This window comes from Hyalella azteca, unplaced genomic scaffold, assembly GCF_000764305.2.
Source record: "Hyalella azteca isolate HAZT.00-mixed unplaced genomic scaffold, Hazt_2.0.2 contig16605, whole genome shotgun sequence".
Classification (NCBI taxonomy): domain Eukaryota; kingdom Metazoa; phylum Arthropoda; class Malacostraca; order Amphipoda; family Hyalellidae; genus Hyalella; species Hyalella azteca.
In genome coordinates, this window is record NW_025946421.1 from 71,079 (window position 1) to 90,984 (window position 19,906).

At 37.4% G+C, this 19,906-nt stretch overlaps 1 protein-coding gene across 2 annotated transcripts in view; it reads left to right on the forward strand.

The window, feature by feature from the left end:
* The first annotated feature begins 1,439 nt into the window (after nt 1-1,439).
* Nucleotides 1,440-19,906, forward strand: part of LOC108675945 (transcription elongation regulator 1) — a 32,657-nt gene continuing 14,190 nt past the window's right edge. For both annotated transcript variants that reach the window (XM_018164000.2, XM_018164001.2), the window contains exons 1-8: nt 1,440-1,638; nt 14,601-14,907; nt 15,475-15,576; nt 16,464-16,652; nt 16,950-17,138; nt 17,562-17,993; nt 18,777-18,822; nt 19,216-19,380. In XM_018164000.2, coding sequence (XP_018019489.1) covers nt 1,508-1,638; nt 14,601-14,907; nt 15,475-15,576; nt 16,464-16,652; nt 16,950-17,138; nt 17,562-17,993; nt 18,777-18,822; nt 19,216-19,380 — 1,561 coding nt within the window. In that variant the 5' untranslated portion in view covers nt 1,440-1,507. The remainder of the gene's footprint in view (nt 1,639-14,600; nt 14,908-15,474; nt 15,577-16,463; nt 16,653-16,949; nt 17,139-17,561; nt 17,994-18,776; nt 18,823-19,215; nt 19,381-19,906) is intronic.

A 19,906-nucleotide genomic window follows, 5' to 3' on the forward strand; every position in this document is an offset into this window, starting at 1 on the left:
CAAAGAAGCCCAGCGGCCTTCCTGATATCGGGTGACGTTCCAACCATGATCTCCTTCATAAGACAACGAACTGATACAAAATTTATTATCTTTCATTATGTATTGATACTCACCTCAACGAAAACTTTAATATCAGTATCATCGTTTATACAAACCTGGCAGGGTGGCTCAGTGGTTACAGTTCAGAGTAGCTGGATTGGAGCAGAGAGGTGCGGGTTCGATCCCAGCTCTGCGCGCCCAGTTCCTCTAGTAGGTCAGGATCTGCGAGAAGGCCGGGCGGTTCAAGCACAGCTAAATTGGAGCAGTGAGTTGCGTGTTCGAGACCCGCAGCACGCAGTGAATGTTCTGCGATATCGGCGACATGTCTAAAGGTTTAATAAACGCTGCCACCGCAATCATTGTTGTAGTGTAGAAAGGTCATAAGTCGCAGAGCCTGTCACCTTGATGGTTATGCTAACGTTTTTCACTGAATTGAGCGTCTCGCAAAGCAATCATACCAATAGTTTTAATCGAAGTTGGTTATTTTCAGTACAGCGCCTACGCAATATGCTATTAGCATTACACTGTGTTCTTCATTACGGCAAAAAAAATAAGTTTGTTTTCCGAATAAAAAGTCTGACGATTTTTCAGTAATTGCGAATAGTTAGTTTTTTTCGAGAAGACGCTCAGAATAATGTTCCGTCGCATTTGTGTGGTCTGTTCAGATATCTCACATTTGTAATGATTTTTCTGAAATATGAAGATAAAATACGTAAAAAATACATGTACACATAATAATCCAGGACAAACACTGAATGGAAATTGAATAATCTAATGAATGATGTTGGCCAAGGATATTGGCAATGCATAGATTTGTTTCAAATTTCTTGACGTGATATAGGAAAAAACGAAGCATGTTACTTTCAGTAGTTGTGTTTAAAAAATAATTGCATTTATAAAAATTGATGGAGCCTCCACCTGGAAAAAGGACAACAATGAATTTCAAATCAATGAATGGAGGGCCTGAGGCCTTAGTATGATCAATGTATCATAAACAGTAGATTGTATGAGCACATTTGTGAGAGCTTAATGACTCACGTTTTTACCTGGCTAACTATAACGCTCAAACTTAATAGACAATTCTACAAACTGAACTCCTCAACTCCTGAACTGATCTGCCCAACCTTCAACACTTTCAATTCTGACATTTTTTTCGTACAAACATGAAACATAAGTTATTTAGGACAATGAGCCAATAAACGAATTTACGCAAATAGTTAATTTGTTTCATTCTCCATTAAAACTCAATAATCTGTCCAGCTTATCACTGATTTCAGAACGGTGAAAGTGAAATTACTGAAATATACAGATTTCGTGCATTTTTATTTACGCCAAACTTTTTTTCGCAAATAGTTTACGTTTTGGATGGTGGCAACATTCGTCTGCGGAAGCAACGGAACGCCTCCATTTAGTGTACTGGCAAACTTGTAGAGGTGTGTATGTCGATGTACTGATCCATCGACTTGCAATGGATGACGATATGATGGATAGCAGAGACGCTCCTCCTGGTGAAACTGTTGCACCGGGAGTGGATGATGATGATATCCCCGAGCCAGACTCTCCAATGTCTGGAAATCGACGCAACAGCGGGAATTTCAGGTAGGTTGAGGCTTTGCTGTTGCCGGGAGGCCGCTCGTCTCAGCAGTTCCCTGATTTCAGGCATTGATTGAGAAAATGCTCATCACACAGCAATCGCTCTGAAATGTCTTTTCGACTCCTGATTTATTTACAGGCTTACAGCTGTATTATCTTCTTCATTGTTATTGAATAATTTGAGAAATAAAATGTGATCCTGTACGCTGTACCTGTCATGATTATTATTACAGTGTCAGAGAGCAGAGAAGTTTTTAGACGCTTCCTCAAGTTCATTTAGCCAGATTTAGGTAGGCTATGTGTGAAGTGTGCTTGTGCTAGCCTATAGGTAAGTTAGTAAGTAGACTAGGAAAGACTGGAAAGTGTCTTGGATACCAACTTCATCATACAAAAGAATGAGATATTGGTTTAAATTTTGAGTATATAAGAAAATTTAAAAAAATGAACTGAGCCTAAGAAATGGCTAGGCTAACTGGTTTGCCACTATGCCGGAGCGGAGCCTGAGCATGTTGTGTTCCTACTTGTCTTAGTTGTCTATTAATTAATAACGAGTATTCGTAAGTTGTGCTGCAAGCAACACAGCAATCTGCAAGCAGAAGCACTGCAAGAGCAGAAGAGCTGCACATGAGCAGGGCTGGAAAAGTCCTATTTTTGTCTGAAATATCGCTGCGCGGCTCTAATATCATATAATTTCAGTAGGTAGGTATGAAATCTCGTGGCTCGAATGTCATAAATTTTTGTTCGATTGAAAAATCGTGGTTTGCACTTCGCAAACATGTCACTTCATAAAATTTTCAACTTCCGCAATCCACATTGCTTTACCGTTCCCGCCAAAATATCCTGCAGAAAAAACATAAACATCGTAATGTAAACAAATCAACTAAATGTTTGTTGAAGATTGCGCATAGTTGCGGTCATGTCAAAGTGGTCAGACTGCATTAACACGCGCTCAACTTACAGACTTACAGTAAAGACAAACTTTATCATTGCCATTTGACTGTTTTAGGGTAAAATTTGAGATTTGGGGAAACACATGCATGGACTTTGTAAATAAATTCACGCATCGTAAATGGCTTCTCATGGCCGAGATATGAAATTCACGGCTCGGTGAAATGGAATCACGGCTTGAAGAAATGGAATCACGGCTGGCGAATCCATAAAACCACGGCTCGAAAAATTCAGTCGCGGCTCGCCAAGTAGATATATTCCATGCCTGCACATGAGCCTGGTATTTCACTTAAAACTAATTAGTAATTTCAGGCTGTAAACCTGCAAGGCTGCACCTAGCCTATATCTGGCTGTTGGTGCTCAACAACAAATTTCAAAGGGCTTGAAACAAGTCAGGAAAAGATCTACTCTGTGAGCCGCGACTGGATTTTTTGAGCCGCGAAATAACGAATTTTCAAGCCGTAAGTCTATTTCTCAAGCCGTGGAAAGCCATTCTTGAACCGCGAAGTTGCGAACTCTTGGCGGCGATGGCACGCGCGCAGCGCCGCCAGCGCGCGATCACGATTCACGAATAAGCTCAAATTTTGCCCTAGAAACAGCAGTTAAACATTATTCCCTTAATTTCCTTAATTCACATGTAGTTTAGCTCATGCTAATGCCTACCTTACGTCTTACGATATTACGATAGTCTGAGAGGCGAGTTCAAGATCTTCATCTCTTGCTGCTGTCACAGTTTACCATATACGTTATACGTGTATGACGAGAGCGTAGTACTAAATCGCGGAGGCGCGGACTTCAATATTTGATAATGATAAATTTTATGATAAAGAAAAAAAAAGAGTCGAACATACAAAGTTCGGGAAACACTTGTTAAGATGTTTTGACCAACCAGTGAACAAAAACGGTTCACCTGCAATGAAATATAAGCTCAAACATAATAAANGAAACGGGATTAGGAGTTATCACTGCACAACCGCACGTGGCAACAACATGAGCTCAAATGATACAGTGATACATCGGCCGGTGCACTATTCTTTATCGTTTTGCTGCCGACAACTGCCAACCGCTGGCTTGCCCTTCCATCACACGTCACGTGACCCATTTCGGAGCTGCGACATTTCTAAATCAATATATTTTACCTGACTTCCGAGCCGCGAGATTTCAAACTTACATATAAATGGGAGTTCTTGGGCCGCGAAATTTCCATTAAAAGTAGATGTATTCCACCCCTGGCTTGAAATTTCACTTGAAAGTTCTCCATATTACATAATTTCTATTAATAAAACATTACTATTTTTTGAGCATTAACTTTATTTCTCAATTTTATCAATATCACTGAAATGTAGTTTATCAACTTGGAAAGTTGGAACAGTATTGGAAATTTCATAGGGTAGACGCGGTATATTCTGACATTGTGGGTAATTCCGACACTTCTCAAGTCTCAACTTTTTTCCTTTATATCAAGCTTTGTCTTAGTTCCACGCATTCGTTGATGGTTGAAATAGTGATGTCATACTATAGCGCGACATACTATTGCCAAAACGCTAGTTCTGGGCTGTCTGGACTCTGGCGGGAAAATGTTGAGATCCAAAGAGAGGCAGTGCGTGACTGCGTGTCACCCCACGGTCAGGAAGATGTGCCAGGTGCGCGGGAATTTTTATTATCATTGAATCGGTTTGCGCCGTAATATGCCGGTAAAAAAGTGCACCGTGCGCCAGCCGGCACCATGCTCCTAAAGTTGTTTAAAGATGAATGCCCGGCAACGCTATCACACACAAACAAATATCTGCATCACGTTGAGTAGATTTCTAACGTGTTAACTCAGGTTCTAAGAGTCAGCAATGTTATGAATAATTATTCATAAATCACAATTCGGTTGGAAATTAATTACAAAACTGAATAGTAGAAGGCGACAATCCACATGGCTTGAGATTGGCTCTTTCTAACGAAGGACTGACTTTGGCAAATAGTACAAACCCAAATGTCAATGTCAGGAATACGTTGCGTTCCCGACATCCTCCCGGCTGGAGAAATGGGTTTGTGTGGTGCAAACCCATTGAAAACAAAAATACAGGCACTGCACTTTTTTTTAAATTTTCAGTTCTCATTTTTAGCAACTTTGAAGGTTAATTATATAGACTAACAAGTAACAACAAACAATAATGAAATATGAATAGCTTCAAGAGACTCATATGCAGGATGGAATTCTAATATTGACGGTTCATATATTATTCCCAATACACCTACACCAGTTTTTCGATACAACATTATTTGAGGCAAAAAAATGAACTTCTTATAGGCTTAAAACACGTATGGGTATGCTAAGTTTCTATAAGGTAATTGGAAATGTTGCGTGCCAGCAAGGCTGCAGGCGCAGCTTTCACTCAACGATCAAAATTATACAAAGTATTAGTTCGTTAAAGATTTGTCTCTTAATATGACTGCAAAGAAGTAAACTTAATAAAGTAATTACAGCTACCGTAAACACGCTGTCAAGCAGACTTTTCGATGATGCATGCACTAAACACGCAATTCATGGGAGCGAGACTACATAGAACAACAAGAGAAGGCGCCCGGCATGCAACTGTGAAAAGAAATGACGATCGCGGCAGCGGCGGCGTGGATCATAACGTTAATATAGTCAATGCAACTTGCAAGAGAATGATTAATTATGATATTTCTGATAGCGATTTGAAATATTTTTGGAAGCCTAAAACTATAACAAATTATTTTGTTGCTTTGACATGGTTGATTTCAAAATAAATATTTTAATGCGAATTCATGAAAAACGTTTAAAATAAATTGAATAATGTTCATTTATATCTATAGGTGGGAGTAATTTGAGTAAACAACTATGAATCGATTTATTATCCTTTAAATAAGAATCTTTGCATTGAAACTTCTGGAAGATGTGTCCAGTGTCCACCGCAATATTTGTACAGTGGTATCAAGAGTCAAAGCCGTCAACCGATCGTTGGATGACGGCAAATATGTTGCATCGTTCTACCTATTACAGTCAATAGAACCTAAATTAACTCTGTTCATCAAAAGGACAAAAAGCTTATGTATCAAACATACGTGGTAGTACAATAAATTTTGAGATCTCCAGTCATGAGACTTAAATTCATACTCATAGGTGATCTTGAATTTCTGCACTGCGTTCAATTAAGCAATTTGTAAAATCATAAATTTCAAATAGGTACCAACTTTTTCAATTTAATTTTGAATGAGTCGCGTCTGTTGAATTCTAATAGGGACCATTAATTTTTGCATCATATTTCTGAAAATCAAGTATTGCATTTCTTTTAAATTAAAAACATTCTTTTACATCAAAAACTATTTTTTTCTTAAAGCTTCTTCGATAATTGATGATCTCACTCATATAACTTTATATTTTAAATTTAATGATTTTGTCATTTCGATGACTAAACTTTCTTTGGTTCGTTAAAATAAAATAATTACTGCTTATAAACAACCAACATTTTTTAAAAGACACAAGACGTTCGAAAACTCGCCATGGGAGACAAAATCATTCAGGATTTGAAGTGAAGTGAAGTTATCAAGACAAATTCGACATTATAGGGCAAAAACATGAATAAATTCGTATTTAGAAGCGTATCAATTGGCGTTTAAATTTTGAAACAATTTTCCATCATTTAAATGTCACTGTGAAATGTGGATCAAATCTATTTATTATGAAATTGAACTTTAAAAAACCAAAACAAGGTGTCTGACACCGTCTTGTCTAATGTCAACAGTCAACACAATGTTGCCATACGCCGTGAAAGATTAGCAGTTTATCCCATCATTCCATATGGATTCGAGAACTTTGTTGGTATTGGTGAAATCGTGAGAATTTTCTGCGAAAGTTTACGTAATTTTTATTTTTTATTTTGGAACATATTCATTACAAAATTTGTCGCTACGGATACACGACTAGTGATGTATTGGAGGGAAGAGTCGCCGACTTTTTATTGGTTTTCGAACCACACGCAAGCAAGTTAGAGGAAGTGCATCTGTCCGCGTGTCCGCAGTTTGTGACTAGCTCAGTGTAAGAGTATGAGTAATTGAGTATCAATTATTGTCACTTTGGTGGAAGGTGTATGGTGGTAAATTTTTCGATACATTTTCTTTTGTTAACATGATAATATATTACCTATACAGAATTCCATACTGCTCATACGTCTCAGACAAATTTAAGGTTTAATATCGCCTACATTTGTGAGTTCTATGTCCTTCCGCGAAACCGGCCGCAAGTATGGCCATAAATTTGTCCGAGACGTCATCACATGACGATGAAGCAGCATTGCGTAAAAGTTTGTAAAGACGATGTTGGGAATTTCTGATGACAGTTATGTTAGGACATATTTTATTTACAAAAGATTTTGCACTTAAAACTATTTTCCATTGATTACAATGATGAAATTATTTCTGACTCCTTGCATTAACCGTAGAATCTCTAATAACCCTATCAGCGCAATAATAGTATATATAGAACGAGCAAAATCTGTCATTTAACACTAATATTTGTTTACTTCATATGTCCAATTTCTGAGGACTTGGTTATTCACCACTTGCCTCACGTCCGGGTCCGGACTGAATATTGCCTCACGTCCGGACGGTCTACGGAAGGTAAACAAACGATGTTCGCCAGTTTGTATAAGAAATTTGTAGAAAATTTCTTCGAAAATAAATTTCTAGATTTTTACTTTTACAAAATTTCCATATCAAGGAAAATCATAGATTATTGATGGATAATTAAATGCATATTAAGTATTATACGTTTTCTGTCTCTTGTCCCTTGACAAAATGTATGTGCGCGCTGCGCCGACGCTTGCGCGTGCTGCGCCAACGCTTGCACGTGCAAGCAGGGATGGCCAGAAGTTGCACCAACTGTGCGCCGCAATAGCTTGAAAAAAGTCAAAATGCGCGGGAAAATTCCCTGAAAACATACATAATCCTGAGTGTGGGTGTCACCCAGTGAGAACATTGAAAAACCTGTCAAAGTTGATAGTTGACCTTGCTCTACCAAATAGTGATAAACTGTGTAGAAAGAATATTATGGTTTAAGACTTTTAAATAAGTCTGTGAATATATTAAGAATCCTTTAAGTATACTTGTATTTGCTGATTTCGAGTGGTAAATAAATTGATAGATGATTAAGTTAAGAGACGCCTTTAGGCACATAAAAACTAATTCCCACACAGCTTGGAATTAGACACACACAGTTCATTCCGAACTGTGTGCAAAAATTACAATTTTCTTAATTGAAAGCTTGATAGCTCTTAATTAAAAGCCTAATTAAGTAGTGTTCAATATTCAATAGTGTTCTAATTCCAAGCTGTGTCATATTCCAATACAGCTCGCACAGCAATTGAAATTTGAACACAAGAGTGTTGGAATTACGAATTAGTAGAGTTTGAAGCGCGGCCGGAATTAGTCTCGCAAAGTGCCAAATTTAGTCATACACAGCGTCGGAATATATGGATTTGGTAGGTTTGCATTTGAAAGGTTTTTAAATAAATATGGCAACATTTTGTGACGTTTCATTGTTGCTGGCGCATAGTGCGGTGTTTTGAGAGTGACGTAAAGGAAACGGAACTTGAGTTGTGCATATGGTGATTTTTTTATAGCCATTCATTTTTTGCTACGTCCTTGATGTGTCGGAATATACCGCGTTTACCCTACTTGCTTCTGAAATCTTGCGGCTGTAATGTAACAAATTTTTAAGTCAATTAGAATCTTGCCACCTAATCATGCACTTTTGTTAACAATTAGATAGGAAGTAATTCATCTGGTGGAAATCTTGCAGTTCTGGAAATTGTGGGAAAGCTCTAGTCATGACCCTATACCTAAAGCTAGACATTTTCCTTGCCTGAGTTGGAAGATGATTTTAGTCTTTTAGAAGTGAAATTTGTTTAAGTTTTGGTGAAGTTAAATTCAAAATTGATTACCGTTTCCTGACTAAACCTCTAACTCTAAGCCTTTAAGTCTTAAGTGTTAAGAGGAGTGTCTATACCAAAAAACCTTTTTTGTTAATTTACAGAGCATTTTGAAACTTGGTACGCATGTGTGAAATAGAAATCTAAGACTTTGTTTGTTCATGTACATTTTTTTTTTTGGAAAAATGTAAAAAAGCGTGAAATTCACAGAAAACGGCAAAAAAAGGGGGATACTGTAAAGATCTATCTCCTAGGATTTTCAAGCTACAACATCAAGAGATGTATCATTCAATGGGTAAAGACTATATCTAAAGATACCTACTCTGGTAATTTTTAACATTTTTATATTTTTTGCAATTTTGACCCCTCCTCCATTTTTTTAACATACCATATATGGTAATCAAAAGAAAATGAAATTTAAAAAATTACAAGAGGATTGTCAGTTATTTTTCTTACAAATTGAATGGTATATTTCATAATGCTCTGGCAGTGTAGCTAGAAACTCATAGAATGAGATAGATTTTTAAGATGGTGTATTTGGGAAATTTTAATTGTTCAGGAAAGTCAAAATGGTAGAATTTATTGAAAAAAGGTGAATATGCCAAAAAAATTGCTTGATATTGTAGCTCAAGCTTTTCCAGTGCCATTATTTGCATTTAAACTACCAGCACATGGCTAGACTTATTCTTGTCCAGTTTAATGAGAATAATAAGCTATGAATGTGACTTTTTAAATATTTATATACATAAAAATGTTCTTTTTCTACAAGTTAAAAACAGCCTAACATAAAAAACATTGCATGTACATCAGTGGCATTTGCTTTCTTGAACACACATTGCCTGTAGCTTTCAAATGAGTGCAAACACTTTGCAATTAACTAGAATAATGATCTATAAATACAGATTTAATTTAAAGAAAACTTTGTACCTATTGCCTTTTCAGCAGCTACAAAATGAGCCAAGAAAACAGAAAAGCCAAATTTATTGAATTTTTTTACCTAGACGCTCCCTTCAAGCACATTGCCTGACAAGCCTGACATTACTGTGACACAAATTTAAAATTGGGCGGTATCCACAGGTGAATCGTATATATGACAAAAATGCCTTTGTTTGCAGCATGTCTTTTTTTTCACATGCATGGATTATATCTATTTTACCACGTTTTTCTTAGCTCGCTTTCGTGTCTGTGATGATCAAATCTTGCAATCAATATTTCATCAACTTTCCCATTAGCTAGCGCTCTGAAACTTTTAGGGAAGCTCAGCTCCCGATAACAATACAATAATCAATAATTTGTTGCACGTTTCCAGGCGTATAAACTCTAAAGTAGTGGTTCCCAAACTTTTTCAGGCTGGCGCCCCCCTTGGCTCCCTAGTAAATTTCTAGCGCCCCCACAGACATACGCCTCTTTCTTGAAATTTAGTACGCTGCAATTTTAAAGGATAAAGGTTAAATACAAATGTGTATTTCACAATTACATATAACTCCATTTAGTGAACAATATGCTTTTCAGCTGTTTTAACTGTTTCAGCACTATAGAAACCTAGCACGTCGGGGGCGAATTTATAAGGCCGGACTCGTCGCCGGTCTCACGACCAATCTCCAAATTCAATTATCAAGTAATATCTCCCAAACTAATGAACGCAGCTCTATGAAACTTGGAACACGTATTCATCAGAATCTAGCGGTGATGTTTAGCTTGTATTTTTTTTTAATTTCGCCTTCATTCGTGAGTTACGCGTATATTGCAAAACAGGCCGAAATCGGCAGTGATCAAAGACTTTCTTCCAAACCATTGAACAGATTTAAACGAAATTTTGAATATACATTCCTAACTACCTAACGGTGAATTTTTAGCTTATAAATTTTTTTCTATTTTACCTTCGTTTGCAAGTTTTTTCTCATTTCACCGTCATCCTTGATTTCACACTTCCTTATATTCGGCCCGCATCGCCGGGTAATTCGTTGCGATCAAAAAAATTATTTAAACTACAGAACAGATTTCAACGAAACTTTGTATATTAATACCTAACCTCTCAAGGGTGATGTTTAGCTCGTGAAAATTTTTCTATTTTGCTTTCGTTCGCGAGTTATACAGATATAGGAGGAACGACCGGCTTTTCTACCGGTCGGTTTAACCAAGAGCCTTATACGTATAGCCAGCCGTATAACTCGCAAACGAAGGCAAAACGAAAAAATTGTAAACATCACCGTTGCTGAGGTTAGGTATTTAAATACTAAGTTTTGTTCGTAAGGCACATTCGAAAAAAAATTTTCACGAACTAAACATTACCGTTCGGTAGTTTGGACTGTAAATTCAAAATTTCGTTCGAATATGTTCAGTAGTTTGGATGAAATAGCTTGATCAGTGTGAATTTCGGCCCGTATTGCCATGTAACTATGGCAAAAATAAACGATGGCAAAATTAAAAAAAAAATTCACAAGCAAAACATTATCATTAGGTCCTAATGAATACGTGTACTAAGTTTCATCGAGTTATGTTAATTAGTTTGAGAGATATTCCTTGATCTTTGAATTTGGAAATTAGCCGGTGAGACCGGCCGCAAGTCCAGCCGTTAATTTGTTCAAGACGTAAACCCAGGAGAGGTTAAAACACAGATCTGGGTGAAAAAACCAACGCTGGGGCTCATGTGCTGCACGTGTTGAGTACAAATTGTCAAACAAGCGTTCGAACTTCTGACATTGACTTCGGGCTATCGCCCCCTACCGCCCTCTTCTTCCTTACCGCCCCCCAAAATCTTTCCACCGCCCCTAGGGGGGCGATATCGCCCACTTTGGGAACCACTGCTCTAAAGGAACTCACAAGCAGGGGTTGGAACCTTTAATGCACGTCATCCTCGAGAGGATATTTGTGTTTAGACTGCGTATATCGATGATATGCTTCGTATCATTGATACGTACATCAAGTCAAGTAAATTGGCTCGCAACAACGTGTTTCGTGTGTAGCAACGGACTAAAAATGAGAAAATAAAATACTTAAAAAAACTAAAAAGTAGAAAATAAAATGTACAAAAAAATTTTTGAAGACCACGTTTTTCATGTGGACTCAAAAGTAGAAAATAATTTTTCGGCAGCTACTGATCTCTGTTTGCTTTCATTCTCTTGGTCTTTTGTATTTCAGTTAGAATATTTTACATCTAAAATGAAAAACGTGGGGCGCATCTTCATTTAGGCATGCCTTAATTTCAATTTTGAATTCAACCACTATTTCTAATTATATCAGCAATACACTTATCAAATGTTCAATGAACCATCATATTCATCATATCAAGTAATCACCAAACAATTAAATACATATGCATTAACTGAAATACAAAAGACCAAGAGAATGAAAGCAAACAGAGATCAGTAGCTGCCGAAAAATTATTTTCTACTTTTGAGTCCACATGAAAAACATGGTCTTTGAAAATTTTTTTTATACATTTTATTTAGGTTGCAACTAGAACTTTCTTAGCCATTTTCATAACCACAAGATCCTGCAAGGTGACTTAAATTAGTTGAATACCTCCTATTTAACTGTTCACTTAAGTCCAGTCAGAGGGTGAGATTTGAAATGTATTGAAAATTTGTCACATTGGAGCCACAGGATTTGTGTAACAACTAACAAGTAGGAAAATTCCCACCCTGTGCTAGCTGAATAAATGAAATGTGCTGAGTTTCACCCATTTCTAAGGACCCTACAAAATTGTTCTGTATCAAAATGACAGCCTATGTGGGCATTTACTTTTCCCACCAATTTGTTGAAAACATTATTAACTCGGTACTCAGTGCAGTGAGTGACTAGAGCGTATTTTCTCATCCGTCCGTGATGTGAAGTCACGGACGGACATGGTGAGCACAATAGCAGCTTTTTTTCCATAAATGAAAAAACGTGCTAAAAATACCTGAATATTTTTGGTTGATTTTTATTTTTGGAAAATTTTTGTGAATTGGTTGTGCCATCATGTCATAAACAAGTCCAACACTGTGCCTCACTATTTTGATAACCACATTTACCAGGCAATATAGATTTAGGACCAGTAATGCCCATAGCTGCTTATCTAGCAATAACCTGAATCACATGAAATAATGTCATACTGACCTTACTATTCTGGAAAACTGGGCCCATACTTTCCAAAAAAGTTAAGAGATCGCAAGTTCATCAGCCAATCATTGACGGCCTTTCAAGCAAAATCCATCAATCATAGACAAGAAAATAGAGCGTAAGTACTTACGTTCACTTAGCGAGTTTAGAAAGTATAGGCCCTGGATATGTGAATGAGACAGAAATGTCTCTGCTTGCAGTTAATTTTATTCATTTTTATGGCCCTTGCCATATTTCTTTATTAAAAACAGGGTTGGCGATTTTTTTTTATTTTTTCAAAAAAAATCAAAAATCAACGATTTTTTTTATTTTTTCATGATTTTTTTGATTTATTTGATTTTTTTGATTTTTTCACCTTTTATGTCTTTTTTGAGGTGTTATTTTTTATGTTGCAATTAGCCTACTAACAATAACAGCATATCGATCAGAAAGGATGGCTAAAAAGGGCACTTATTGCCTCCAATAATGGCCAACAGGCCAAGGTGGTGTTTACCACTTAAGGATTTTCGGGTAAACAATTATTGATAAGTCTATTCATTAGCTTTGTAAAGTTTGTATGGAGCAAGGTAATGAGCTAAATATTGACCATTTAACTGGCTTCAATATACAAAAAACACTTCAGGAATGCAGATCTCCTAAACATTGAAGAGTCACATAACAGATAGGTAGCTGATTGCACAGTGCACAGCACTATTGATAGATCTACTAGTTTTATGTTCTATAAATCTACCAGACTCTACCTTCTATACATACCAACTAGTAGTGACTGAGTGACTGACTGCACTGTTCCCATTTAATTCATACCAATAAACGAATACTAAACATAAACTGAATGATAACCAAACAAACCTCATACAACTTGAAACGAGACTTAAGTTATGAGAAAAGCTAACACTGTTTGAAATAAACATGTGCACAATTAAAATATTTTATATCCATTCACTGCATTAGCCATATGTGTGAACGTGCTGTAGAAAACTTCCGAGAACAACTCCAACAGTGTGATGCAGCTAACAAACCCCATCTTCCTGATATTGTTTTCAAAATATAAGTATTTTAAATGGTATGTTATGCTAATCATGAGGAAAATAAACTTTCTTCTTTATGTACCTCCATTACTCTTTTATTTTGCCTCAAAACTGTTTAATCAGTTCTGCCCCACCCTGTATAGGCTAGCTAACACATTTAAATTGTATATTGTAATCAATATATAACAAATAGTCAAATAGTTAAGACTACTTATAGCCTTTTAGGAATTAGCTAAGCTGCTTGCTACGTACAATGTATTGCACTCTTGATGCCTCTGTACCAAAAAAAATGCCATTTATTGGAACCTAATACACACTAAAGGCAACACGTTTATGTACCAATTTGTCATTCATAGTACATTTATACTAAACCATGAATAACAATACCTCAATATAAATTAAAGACTGCTACTCAATATTTTTATATGTATGAAAAAATCAAAAAAGTCAAAAAGTCACGATTTTAAAAAAAAAATCAAGTGATTTAATCACTTGATTTAATCATTGCCAACCCTGATTAAAAATGAAAACTGCACATTTTTCTCTGCAATTTTGAGTAGCTCTAAAAAATAATAGTTTTTACCTGCAATTTTTGAAAAATTCTCGTTAATGTCCCTGAAGTTATTTTTTGAGATGATTGATAAAAGGCTTTTGTTCTAACTGTAATACCTATATTACTCATGAGCTAAGTGCTAAAATTTACTGCAAGAAAGTTATTGCGCGCTTGCTAAATTTTATTTCATTTAGTACCTATTGATACAAGCTTTGCTTGGAATTGCTGAAGACAATTCATCAATTAACACAAACTATTGAATATTTATTCAGCATCTTCCCTTGCATCAGTGAGTTATATATGTTAACTACATTCTTCTGTGTAATCACACATCAGAGTTGTAAAGAAATGTATCTTTTGTATTTTCTTGAAATGTTTAATTTGTATTTGCAGGGGCAGAGGAGGCAACAATGGAGGAGGAGCTGACAGACGCAGTTTTGGCCAGAATGGCCCGGGCAGTCCTCAAGACCGACAGAACATGGGCCCTCGTGGCCCCATGGGACCAATGGGACCCGGTGGGCCAAGATTCAGAGGCCGTGGAGGCCCTGGGTTTAGGCCACCACCAGGATACAGAGGTCCACCACCACCTTTTGGTCCTCGAGGTCCCCGCTTCTCCCCTCGAGGCCCACCACCATTTGACCCTAACTGGGGCCCCATGCCACCTCCTGGCATGGGTGGGCCCATGGGTCCTCATGGAATGGTAATTAATCTGTTCTCCATTATCAAAAGTAATACCTATCCAAAAACTGGCATGCTTTGTAAATGCAGCAGTGCATTAATATGAGATTTAAATGATGCACAAAATGATCTGCATTGACAATAAATTTTACTGTTTGGCTTCTGAATTTGTTGCTGCTCTTTAAAGGTCATTAACTGAAGCAAGACAAATGGCATAAAATTTTTCAATTAGTTTTACTCCACTCGTAAAAGTTTATTGATTTATAAATTTTTCTCTTATTGTTGCAGTTTTTAATCCATTCAGGTAGATGATCTGGTCTGTGCCATATACAGGGAAGTTGTGTCAGAGTGCCAAGCTCATGACATATTTTTTATAATCCTAGTATTGAGCAGATCAATTTGTAAATGCACTTTATGTGAAAGTGGAAGTTCTATGAACAACAATGTGCTATGTGGTAATGTTTATTTTCACTTCCTCAATGACTCATGTTAGAGTATCATCTTTTCCGTTTCCTTTTATCATCAAAACAGGTTATAGTGCAGCAACTTTTTTAATAATGATGAGTTTATTTATGTTCTTACTTTCCAGCCTCCAATGGGGCCAATGGGACCCATGGGTCCAATGGGCCCTCCTGGTCCCTGGGGAGGACCAATGGGAGGACAAGGCCCAAATGGGCCTCCTAACCAACAGGTTAGTGTGTTATTTTGCTGTTACATCTTGACAATTTTTCAGCTCATGCTCGAATCTGAGTGCTGTTCCAGCAAAATTATTTGCAATGATTAGTCTAAAATATCAGGTTTATTTTTAGGTGAAATTTCCTCCTTAGAAATTTAAAGATGGAGGTGTGCTGCATTGCACTACTGAAGGCAACTCAATGCTTCTAAGCTGAAATATAGGGGACTTTTGATTCTGTTATTTTGGTCGTATTATTTTTATTTATCATGCTCCAATGATCAATAGTTGCCAGTATTCAATCGAAATTGCTTGAATAACAATGTCAAAATTAGCAAATGACATATGCCATGAACCCCAATTGGCATTTTTTTCCGAATTCTTCATTTTCATCGAATGATGAAATCATTTGTTAACACATATGAATATATCTACAATAAGAAATGTAAATTTTCATCCTAAGCCTCACAAAGTCTTTGTGTTATTGAATGATACATTAATCAATTACATGTTCAATGTACGTCTATCATCAGTTTACTCAATTTTCTCTATGAGATGATTATCTCTAATTTAAATGGAATTTTAAACAAAGTTGATTTACACTTGAAGCTAACTCTGTTAAGTCTTTGCCACAACAATGGACTAGTAAGGTATGAAATTTTTCACTTCAAGAGGTAGCTGAAATTTTGTCAATGGCTTTTTTCGCTTTATTTGAGCCTCAGTCTAACTGTAAATGTTTGTCAATGAATATTATGAACAAGCATAATTGTGGTCCTGTTGAAAAATGACAGGAGCACACTTAAGAAATTTTAGTGAATGATAGTCATTATTTTCTGGCTGTGTTGTATGTTAGTCATGACTTGTTTCATATTCTAAAATGTTCTGGTCTGAAATTTTTTGTGCAGAACGACAACGGCAACAGAGGAGGGAACTTCAACTCGAGCGGCGGCGTTGGAGGCTTCGACCTCACTGGGGAGATCTGGGTTGAGACCAAGGCTGGAGAAGGCAAGAGTTATTTCTACAATGCGCGCACCAGAGAGACTACTTGGACCAAGCCTAAGGGTGATAACATCAAGATACTCACACAGGGACAGGTCAGTACCATCATAATGATTTTCTATGAATTGAAGATCACTGTCACTGCTGTTGGTTCATGTCTCATATTTTTTGTAGATAGCTTTTGTTAACTTTGAAGATGTGCATCATTGTTAGCATGTTACAGCATTCTGCTCTGATTCTACATTAGATGTCATCTTGGCTACATTAGGCTGTAGTAGGTATCGCTAGTTATTTTGTGTACATTGATGTTGGATCAGCAACTGTACCGTAGTAGGCATCACTAGTTATTATGTATACATTAGTGTCAGATAAGCATGATAATACCGGTGCAGGTGGAGGCAATGGCTCAGGCGGCAGGCGTGACGCCGAACTCGCAGAGCACAGGAGACGCTACGCAGAACGGCGCCAGCACCGACGACAAGGACGGTGAAGACTCTCATGGCTCGGACGGCGGTGACTCGCATAAAGACAGCCATCAAAATGACGGCCAATCTAATAACTGGCAGCAGAATAGAAATAATGTGAGCATTTACTGCAGATGAAATCTCATGAAATTTTTTGTTTGTGACAGACGATTGGGAATGGTTTTCTTCAGGCAGTCTTAATGCCCTCAAATAAAGAATGTTCCTGAAATCATTCATTTTTTGATGTATCACACATACCATAAAATTCTACACTTATGTAACAGTATTGTTGTTTTTCATTTGTTTTATTGAATTAGAGAATTTGAGCCATAACCAAAATTTTTTAATTAGAAATTGTAAAATATGAATACTGTCAATACAGTAAAAAATAAAGACGATTGTTTGTTACCTGCAGTAGTAATTGGGAAATACTATTAATGAGTAAACATTTTCATTTACCCTTCCTGATACATCAATTTGTTTGTTACCTATTGTTGTTTGTTACCTTTTTGCGCTACTAATAAATCATCGTTTCTCCAGAGCAATCAAAATCAAGGTGGCGCTTCTGGTTCATGGGGTAGTCCATCAGGCATGGGCCCGCCCCCTCGCGGCCCCCCGTTCGGTATGCCTCCATCTGGGTCTCCTTACGGAGGTTCAGGTGGCGGGCCACCACCCTATAACATGGGCCAGGGCCCATCCGGATTTGGGAATAATTCTCATGGTGGCCAAGGATGGAACAACTTCAACATGAACCAAGGCCCCCCAATGGGACCCCCTAGCTGGGGTATGCCTCCCCCCAATTTAGGAGCAATGTCGCAGTTACCTCCCCCCATGACGGGGGATAAGGACGGTCCCCCCACAGGGGTACCGCCCATAAATGCTGGCTTGCTGCAGGTTCCCCCGCCGAGCATCGTGCCTGGCGCTGCAGTCGGGGCATCGCCTATACAGTTACCGCCTCCTCATGCTTTGCAGGTAATTGATTATAGAACAGCTTTGTATTAATATTGCCGCGCTCTTCACACCTCTACTTCGAGAATATTCACTAAAGATAAAAGAATTTCATTGCTTCACAAACGCCTCCGGTCAATATTCCTTGTCTTGAATGTCATTACCGCACGACACCCACGCAGACGCCATTAGTTATTATAGAAGTAGAGACCCCATGAATAGTATGGTCTTGTCTCACTCTGTAGGCCGTAGCCATAGAAATATCACAAATGATTTGATTACGTTCTGCAATATGTAGGTCAATACTGTATTTAAGTAAGGCATTAAATTGATGGAATAAATTTTGCTTTTCATGCATCTATTTTTGGCGCCTGGTAATTGTGATCTTGGTGAGCTAAATTGACAGGTTAAAATTAAAATTGTTAGCGTTCACACTGCGCTGCAACCCAAAATAATTGTGCAGGTTTTTTTTATCTATTCTTAACCACGGAGACGACTCGATGCTGACCAATCAATGTTGCATGGATTTCTGGCAACGGCATTAAAAATTTCAGAGATCAATTGCAACTGGAGAATTGATGAATTCTCAGTCTCAAATAACTTGAATTATGAGCTGTTATATACTCGTCTTACAGTTAACTATAATCCAGACAACTTTAGCGCATCTAATGCTGCAAGAATGCTTATCACTGAAAGATTTATTACCTTCCAAACTAGGGGAGTTGAGAAATTCTTTAAGTCATTTTGAAAAGTCTTTTTCAACTAACCTGCCATTCCATTGATTAACAAAAAATGCTTTCTTTACAGAGTGCTGGTGCTACCACTTCTTCTGGCTCCGCAGTCGTCACTCAGGGTAAGGTTTACAAGAAAATCGAGTTGATTCAGGTATTTGATTGGTATTGGTGGGCATAGCTAGAGTTGCATATCACGCAAATCGCAATACAGTTCATTTGTGTTTGCCTAAATTGATTGTTGAAGTTCCTAAAAGCGTTCGTCTCTGTCTTTGTTTTCTCTGTTATTTGCCAATTGATTCTTAGTTCCATCTTATTTCTTTTACCCACACAATGACGGATGATCATGAGGCTGGATTGCGCACAGTCAGAGTATTTTGATTGGGTGATATGAAAAAAATACATTAGATTGGCAGAGCGAAACTGGCGTAATTATATTTTTGTATATCCGTAGAATACTAATCAATATATAATCAAAATGAACATCTCGGCTTAAACGTACCGACGACCTGCAGGTGCTCCATCCACGGCGGTGAGCGACAGCGACCTGGACCCTGCGCTGGTGCAGCGTGCCGCTGACTGGACGGAACACAAGGCCCCTGACGGCAAGAGCTACTACTACAACGCCAAGACTCAGGAGAGCGTTTGGGAGAAGCCCCAGCCGCTCAAGGACCTCGAAGGTAGCTATGAGTTCAATGTCTTCTTAGTCTAGTATTTCTTCCTTTGCTTTTTCAATTACAAGCTCAGCTTATGTTGGTTGTTAAACAGTGATATGTCAAACTTTTATTTGTTCACTTTTGTACCTGTTATTACAAACTCTGCTTATGTTGGTTCTTGAACAGTGATACTATGTCAATCTTTTATTTGTTCACTTTTGTACCTGTAATTACAAGCTCTGCTTATGTTGGTTCTTGAACAGTGATACTATGTCAATCTTTTTTTTGCTCACTTTTGTACCTGTAATTACAAGCTCTGCTTATGTTGGTTCTTGAACAGTGATACTATGTCAATCTATTCTTTGTTCACTTTTGTACCTGTTATTACAAGCTCAGCTTATGTTGGTTCTTAAACATTAATAGGGTTGAGCTCGATTAGCCCCATTATTTTATAGGGCCATAAAGAACACAACCAATTTGTAAACTATCTCTGACTTGTGCCCATTTAAAGTTTCTACTTGCGGTAAAATGACAAGATTGCTGAAAATGA